The sequence below is a fragment of the Ipomoea triloba genome, chromosome 13 (assembly GCF_003576645.1).
Source record: "Ipomoea triloba cultivar NCNSP0323 chromosome 13, ASM357664v1".
NCBI lineage: Eukaryota > Viridiplantae > Streptophyta > Magnoliopsida > Solanales > Convolvulaceae > Ipomoea > Ipomoea triloba.
The window spans coordinates 4,109,329-4,118,116 of NC_044928.1; the positions used below are offsets into that span (position 1 = coordinate 4,109,329).

General features: G+C 32.7%; 1 protein-coding gene across 8 annotated transcripts; it reads right to left on the reverse strand.

Moving 5' to 3' along the window:
• Positions 1–4,630: 4,630 nt before the first annotated feature.
• Positions 4,631–8,007, reverse strand: LOC116001779 (ribosome biogenesis protein BOP1 homolog). 8 transcript variants are annotated; one of them, XR_004094279.1, is made up of 5 exons: positions 7,837–8,007; positions 7,540–7,725; positions 5,844–6,203; positions 5,656–5,746; positions 4,631–4,915 (listed from the first exon to the last, which is right to left on the reverse strand). XR_004094279.1 is itself a non-coding variant. In XM_031241719.1 (5 exons), exons 2-5 carry the CDS (start codon positions 6,096–6,098, stop codon positions 4,847–4,849), a joined length of 276 nt encoding a protein of 91 aa, XP_031097579.1. In that variant the 5' UTR covers positions 6,099–6,233; positions 7,196–7,532; the 3' UTR covers positions 4,631–4,846. The 8 variants fall into 8 exon arrangements, 2 of the variants coding, with proteins under 2 accessions (XP_031097579.1, XP_031097578.1); XR_004094278.1 differs by having other exon boundaries at positions 5,844–6,233; XR_004094281.1 differs by having other exon boundaries at positions 7,540–7,645; positions 7,837–8,006.
• Positions 8,008–8,788: the final 781 nt, after the last annotated feature.

The following is an 8,788-nucleotide window of genomic DNA, read 5'->3' on the forward strand; positions in this document are numbered from 1 at the left end:
CTCTGTAAGGGAACCTCCTTTAATTGTTGAGAATAGGTAGAATATATAGGAGATAGATGGGCCTTGGCCCATTAGGCAACTTCCAATTCTTTTCCAACTTGTATTCTTGTTTCCTTTCTTCCTTGTAATTCCCTTTTCTTCCAGAACTTGTCCAAAATGCTCCACAATTCTTCCTTTGTTGTTTCTTGTAGATAATTCAACACTTGGACAATATAACACACAAACAATTCCCAATTTCACTAGGATAAAGATAATAAGCATCAAAACAACTAAAATAAGGGGTGAATTATTGTACAAAATAGTAGATATCACATGTAATACATTTTACTTGCATACATTTTACTTGCACTTGTGCAACTAATTTACTTTGTTAACATTCATGCACCTGAGTGCAACCTAGATGCACCTAGTTATAATATTAGGTGCACCTAGTTATAACATTAGGTGCACCTAGTATTGATGACTATTCAATTTGTATCACATTTGGTCCTTGACTATTAATATTTTCAAGAGTAAATACCCAAAATAGTCCCCCGACTATAGCATAATTCACAAATTGATCATTGACTATTGATTCAATCCAATTAAGTCCTCAACTATTCAAAATTTACCCAATTAGGTCCTCCGTCAATTCTTCCGTTTAAAGTCTGTCAACTTTGAGGTCAAAAGAGTAATTTCAATGTCCAAAACACCCTGCTACCTCGCTGCTCTCCCACTCCCCCTCTTTCACCACCTCTGCCATGTCACCCACCTCTTTCTTAACCCAAACTAAGATTCTCAAGACTGGGTCTGGGTTTGGATTAGTCAAAAACCAGATCAAACTCAAGCTTTCTTCTTCTTCTTCCTTTTTTTCTTCACTCTCCCTTAAGAACAAAACCAAGCTTCTCAAACCCACTTCAGACTCTTCTAAGGTTTCCCAAAAGAATCAATTCAAGAAGCTGAATTCTACTTCCAATTTATTGAAATTGAAAGCCTCAAATTCAACCAAAACCACCAAGAAATCCTCAGATCTAACCAAGCTTAGCTCCTCTTTTTCCAAGAACAAAACCAACAATGCTGCTGCTCAAGCAAAAGAACAGCCCAAACTCCAAGAACCCAAATCGCAATCCACCAAGAAAATCTCCCCCTGTGGCACAAAACCATACTGGATTGACGATGAACAAGACGACTTGATTTCCGAGTTCAGAGACATACCTCTCATCTCCTTTGCCTTCATCTTCATCCCTCTCATCCTCGTCTCCCTCATCAGCCTATTTCTCCCTCCAAAAACTCCTCATTTTCGTCCAGATTTACCTCTCCATTTACTTCTCCATTCCCTGCCTCTCCTCGCTGGTCACCAGGCTCGAGCCGCTCAAGTTTTTCTACGCTATGTCGCAATCCACCTACGTGGGATCGAGGTGGTTTTGGAGGTTGAGCAAATCTGATAGTAGATTCAATTCACTTTTTTTTTTCTTCTTTGCTCAATCTTTGCACTGATAGTAGATTCAATTCGCTGGTCGGCGATGGAGTCAAATTACGGATAGTTTAATTTTAGGGAGACAAATAATAGAACGACGACGTATTTATATCTTAATTTTAGGGATAGATTACTGTATAACTGAGGAGCTTATGAAATTACTCTTTTGACCTCAAAGTTGACAGGCTTTAAACTGAAGAATTGACGGAGGACCTAATTGGGTAAATTTTGAATAGTTGAGGACTTAATTGGATTGAATCAATAGTCAAGGATCAATTTGTGAATTATGCTATAGTCGGGGGACTATTTTGGGTATTTACTCTTTTTTCAAATTAGGTGCATGACTATTCATTTTGTATCACATTTGGTCTTGCCGTTAAATTTTTCGGCCAAATTTTCGGCGAAGTCACCGGTGACCGACTAATTTATTTAATTTTTATTTTAAAAATTATTTTAATACTCCGTAACTTTTAAATAAAAAAAACTTTAAAAAAAAAATAGAAAACGCAAGTCACCCCCGATGACCTCGCCGAAAATTTGGCCGGAAAATTTAACGGCAGGACCAAATGTGATACAAAATGAATAGTCATGCACCTAATTTGAAAATGTTAATAGTCAAGGACCAAAAGTGATACAAATTGAATAATAGTTATAGACCTAATTTGAAATTTTTAATAGTCAAGGACCAAAATTGATACATGTATTATAGTTGAGGGACTAAAAATGATATTTTCTCTTAATTAAATTCTCAAATTTCTTTTTGTTATAGAAAAATTAATTGAAACAATCCTTCGACTATACTAATTATACTGGTTTGATTCTCGATTTCTAATTAATTTTGACCAATACTGTACTTGCCTATCCAATATTTACCTCTTTATGCCTTTTAGGCTTCTAGCACATTAAGTCATCTAATCCAGTTAATATCCTATTTAGTCAGCGATTATAGTGATTTTTTTCAATTTAGTCATAAAAGTCTTTTTGTACTTAATTAGGTCATCAACTTCGATGGTTTTACCTGATTGAGTCCTCTATAACTATAACTTGATAATTTTCCCTCTATTGATACCGAATTTAGTCTTTGACTATAGTGATTTTATCCAAATCAATCCTCAACTATAGTGGTTAATACTCAATTTAGTTCTCAACTATAATGAGTTTTTTCGATTTAAATATTGATCTTAGCAGCCAATTCAATGACTCAATTACGTAAAACAATCAAAGTCGACGATTCAATTAAGAACAAAAATACATTTAAAACTAAATAGAGAAAATTAACTATAATCGAGAACTAAATTGAGTATTAACTCCATTCCAATCAGGGACGAAAATGAGGACAATAAGGTAGTTCCCAAGCATTCACACCCACTCTTCTTCAAGGAATGATATGTAGTAATCAAAATGCTCATTACTTTAATTTGGTCAAAATCAAGCTACATCTCTCAAGCCCTTTCTTATCTTTGCTACTAACCCTACGGATTACTCCAATCTCTTGCTTTTCAACATTGCAAACAATTCGAGACTTGTGGATAATCCCACAACTTTCCATGCATTTATACTTTTCTATGCTATTTGAAATGTGAAAGGTGGAATAGGTGTTATACTGTTATATGTTATTTATGTGGATGGAGACCATTTGCCTAACTCTTTGTCTCATATGAATTTATTATTATTGCGTGTGTGTTGAAAATAGGGACCATTTTCTTCTCTCGAAATGTTGAATCTCTAACATCAAAAGTCTCTCATACTCTGATCCTACCAAACATTTGAGAGGATAAAAACTATAGTGACTCAATGACTCAACAAATGAACATGCAGGCACCATTTTTGTTCGGTTTAGCGATGCTTTTATGCATTATGTGTACGTTTTTGGTGTCTTGTTTGTATCTAACATGGGGACCTATGTCCTTGCTTTCTTAATAAAGGTATAAGGCTACATTACTTGTCTTTGTTGTCATGCCCTGTTGTTTGTAAATGTATATGTACTTTGGGTAGTAACGTTGTATTTTAAAGTACAATTTAAACTAAATTTTTTTTTTACAAAAAATTTAAGCTAAATTTATAAAAATGTAAAAGTTCACGTGTACAGCGTGTGAATGTTCAATCATATATGGGGACCGGTCACTTGAAGAAATGCATTTTTTTTTTTTTGATTAAACTTGAAGAAAAGCTTTGAATGTCATTTGTTGACTTTAATGTGATAACTGATTATTCTATTTTCCTGAACACTAGTAATTCAATCGTGTAATGGATGGAATATATTATATATTTATAAATATTAAAAAATAAATTTCTTAAAAATAAAACATCAAAATCAAAATTTAAACTGTTTACAAACTTTCACCCGTGCGATGTACGGAATGGATTTGCTATAATATATTAAGAATATTTGGATCGATATATATAATTATATAAATTATAACATCAAATATTATATAGTGCAATTGAAGATATATTTTTTGGATCGATTATGTTTTCTGATGTTATCATTGTTTGAATTCCAGCAAATAATTGCTTAATTAATAGCTAATGTGTAGATGTATGCATGCGGTATTGGAACTTTAGAGATTTTATATATCATTGTTTAGGATTTTTATAAATTGGACAAATAACATAAAATGACATTTTAGTTGCTATATTCACTACAAGAAAATTGTCCATTCGTGACAAGTAAAACCGTCACTAAAAGTTCAAAAACCATCATAAAAGACTTTTAATGACGGGAAATTTACCATCGCGACCCGTCGATATAGCTTCCGAGGATAAAAGCAATTAATGACGGGATATGATACTGTCATTAGTGAGCATATAGTGATAGTATATTTACCGTCACTAAAAAGTTCTTTCTGTGACAGAATCCCGTCATTAATACAATTATTCATTATTATAAATTCCTCTCATATATTCTTTTAATGATGGAAAATCCCGTCATTAATATTACTATTTACTAACAAAATTTTCTCACATTATATTAAATTTTGCCCGTCACTAAATGTTATATTTTATTGTCAAATATTAATTTTTTAATTTTAATTTGTATATATTATTGTTGCTCATTAAATATTAATTTTTGTAATACATTTTTTATCATCGAAATTATATTGTAATTATAGATATTGTATTAGTGCAATTTATAATATTAACAATAATGTATTAAAAAAAACAATAATGCAATCAAAGTAAACTCATCAATATATTAAAAGACTTCATATTCACCTGCCAAAATGAAATTTTCACAAAACTTTGTAAAGACTTAGGCAAAGAAACTCATTATAGCTAACAAATAGCCATAGTAATGTATCCATTGCCTAATTTAAAAGGTGAGACTGTACAAATGAACATTTTTAGTTTAGACAAAAACAACCCCAAAGCAAAAATGTCCAATCTACTTCATACAAAAAAAACATGTACTTTCGATGCGGTGTTAGGTACGCCATTTTTCATCAATAGCTTTGCCACCTGATAAATAAAAATAGCCAACGAGGATATACTCAGTATAATTGAATAAATAATAATTTGCAATTGTGAGCTATTGATGTATGTATATATACATGCCACTATGCATATCAAACTTATGCATTCAAGGATAGATTTAATATGATCTCCTCATAGCATAGATTTCATGGCATCTGTTGTATTCATATTTAAAAAATTATCACTTCTAATGATTACACATAAGATAGATACTTTTCTAATAAAAGTATCTTTGGCCTGTTTTGTTTGCTTATTAATTTATTTACAAGTGTTGGTATACATGAAATCAATGATAAAGGTATCAACAAGTTTTGCTGCTTTTCTTTTTTCTTTTTTTTCATTCTTCCCAGGAATATGGTCTTCACAAACTTCTCAAAATCACATATTTCTTTAAAAGAAACACACACACACACACACACACACACACACACATATATATATATATATACGAGATTGAAATGTAGTTCATCAATCACTTCCTAATGCAATTGCTAAACTATATATAGTCCATGAGACAACTTAATGACATGAAGCTAGTTCATCAATCACTCCCTAATGCAATTGCTAAACTATATATAGTCCATGAGAGTATGAGACAACTTAATGACATGAAGCTAGTTCCAACACGTACAATATAACAATACCAATTTTAAACTAAAGCATCAATATTCAAAGCAAAGGAAAAATAAATTTCATATCAATATACACAAATGAAGTCAACTTACATCATCCAAGAGCACATTGTTGCTATAATAATAAGTAGAAGTTACTTTGACAGATTTGTAATATGCTGGAACGCTTCTCAAGGATTCAAACCTAAACATAACCAAAACACATTTGGATTAAAATATTCAACTGAAAGTAGCAAAGTGAAAAAAGTTATTCTTGACCAATTAAAAAGGCAGTAATGTACTGTTTCAGAATAAACTTTGTCCGATCTTCCTCAAACATAAGCTCATAAGATTTGATCTCATCTTCTGTTGGGATATATTCCAAAGAGGGGTTATATGACTCCTCATGACATGAAACAACACTTAGGTAAGACAGCTAATGCTCTCCCTTACTCCCTTTGAAAGGTGAAATGCCAAGGATATTTATTTAGGCAGAGTTGTAAACCTGGCAGCTTAGGCTTTGGAGCAGGTATATAAGATAACCCTTGTCTTTCCATAGCAGTCAAATCATCTCCCCACAAAAGATAGAAGTTTGGTTCTTCTTTTGGCTTCTCATCAAATTTTATTATCCCCTTTCTTATTGCACGTACATACTTAACAACCTTGATCCAGATGACAAATTAATTATAGGCCTATAATCACAGTGAAATTTGGCAACAATAAATATGTTAAAGGCATCATGTCAGTAGTTCACATTTTCTATTTAACCATCAGAGTTACTCCCTTTGTCCATCAAAAATTGTCTTCATTCCTAAATAGGGATGCCCCACAAGTTTGTTACTATCCTAAATACAACAACATTTATTACTTCATTACCGAAAAAAACCCTTTAAAAACCTTCTACTGCATTTATTATAAGAAAAAAAAAATCACAAGTAAATTTACTATGGGAAAAAATAAAAATATATCACTTAGTCACATTAAATATAATACCCTAAATCAATGTGTATGGTCAAACATGACAATATATATGGAACAGAGGAGTACACTATACTTCATCACCCCAACCTATATAAATAGGATTGCCCCCATTCACATGCAAATGGAAGATTTAGGAGAGGTAAAGATTTTTATGCAAAAAAAAACTGCTGGTTCAAAGATAAGTAACTACAAATACTTATTTGTAGATAGTTGCAGTACATCATCATCAGTTAACAAAGGCCATTTTGTTATCTACACAGCTGACCAAAAGCAGTTTGTTATTCCCTTATTTTTTCTTGACAACCAAATCATGAGACAAATGTTGGAAATGTCCACTGAGAGCAGTTAATAAAAAGTAAATGCTTTTGAAACAAATTTGTAGCTAAATAGACAGCGTGAGTAAAGGAAAGGATTGCTACTGGAACCAACTAAACATAGCTCAGAACCCTATTAATTAAAATTTAAAACACTATCATTTTAATTTTCCTTTAGATGGGATCATATAATTATTTGGATAATTATTGATTTGAGTTGTAGATAATGGCACTAAAGAATACTAGAGATAATATTGAGCCCACAGAATCCATTAATCTAAACAAAGAGACTGAAGGTTCTTGCAGTAATAGAAGTGAGAACAGCTCAGAAATCAAGCTAGACATCTCAAGGAGCATACCAGCCATTGATAGTCATCCAACTACTACTACTACATCATCTCTCTTCCCACCTGGGATGCCCCACCTCTTTCACAGTTCATTGTCAATACATTCCTAAGTATATTACAAACGACAAATTTCCAGTGTGAAAGCTTAATTCGGAGCAAAATGTTTAAACACATATATCATCTATTTCAACTATTTCTGACATAGGAGAACACACATAAAACAAAAATTGAAGCATATATCGTCAGGACCAGAACCGAAATTTCTAGAATCACAGAGCCCTAACACATATTCAACAAATACTGACATTCCAACCATGTTGATGCATATTCAACAAATTACAGGGGCAAAGATAGACCTGTTTTGCGGTAGAACTTGGAAGGCGAAGGCAGAGACACCTGACGGAAATCGCTATACCGCTGAGACCATCTCTGCACTGTGGAGGCGAAGTAACCGTCTAATAACTTCGGGCGGCAACAATGGTGATCGACGGCAAATCATAGACAACCAAAAATTATGAATCAAAACACAAATCTCAATTTACCTAACAGAAATAGAGAAAAGATTTCAAAAAAATACATAAAACTTTCTGAGCCCTAACATCAAGATAATGGAGAAATGATGCATAACAAAAATGAGAAAACTAAGAAATTACCTTGTGACTATTTGGTGATGATACCTGAGAAAAACCCACTGGTGTAGTGAAGGGAAGAAGGGAGTGAAGAGAAAGAGAGAGATAGGGAGATAGTGTACTGAGGGTCTGAGATCGTGAGTGCCGGAAAGAAAAGGGAAAAATGGAAGAAGGTGGGTGACTGTAAGGAGTAGCAAAATAATTACTCCGTATATTTTAGATTTTAGAGAAATGAAATAAGTGGGCGCCAGAAAAAGTACACTTGAGAGATGTTGGGCGGCAAAAATAAAAAAGTTTTGGTGGTAATTTTTTTTAGTAAAAAAATTTTTAGATATCAATAGCGACGGTAATAATATTTCTCATACCAATAACGAGAGTATAATTTTAAATTAAGTATTAAATTAAAATTTCGTCACTAAATGATAAATTTTTAGCGAGAGTAATTTTTAACCCTCACAAAAAATAGGTAAGTAATACATTTAGTGAGGGTTTTTCTACCCGTCACTAATTTTTTGTCACTAAAGATAGATTTTCTTGTAGTGATTGTGGTACAAATATATGTGGGGTCCACTTTTGATTTGGGTCAGGTCAAATTGGATTTGGGTTCTTAGTAGTTAGACGAAAAGCTTGATATATTATATGCTAAAAAAGAATTATGGGTGAATGACAAATTGGTTTCAAAGTTGACCCATATGAGTTAGAAAAATGGAGAGAAAAAGCTTTCAAGTAACTTTTGTCCCACATTGGTTTGGGAAGTGGGTTTGTACAACTACTTATACAAGAGTCTTTCTAAGGCTTATTCAATTGTATAGCATAGAGAGCCTCTCTCGCGCAGGGGGTGCAAATCAAATCCCAAAATGAACTTGAAAAGACTTGACTTGTATGCGCCGACACCTGCAGGCACTGTATTAGTATGTCAAATTACGATAAGTAATCTTGTATTACGAATAGGAACGTAGGGATGAATATATTTCGA

Coding starts and splice junctions, on each gene's coding strand:
- LOC116001779 (XM_031241719.1), bottom strand. CDS start 6,098: ATGGAAAGACAAGGGTTATCTTATATACCTGCTCCAAAGCCTAAGCTG. Junction 5,908..6,046: donor TCCAAAGCCTAAGCTGCCAG/GTTTACAACTCT, acceptor ATATCCCAACAG/AAGATGAGATCAAATCTTAT. Junction 5,747..5,843: donor ACAAAGTTTATTCTGAAACA/GTACATTACTGC, acceptor GGTTATGTTTAG/GTTTGAATCCTTGAGAAGCG.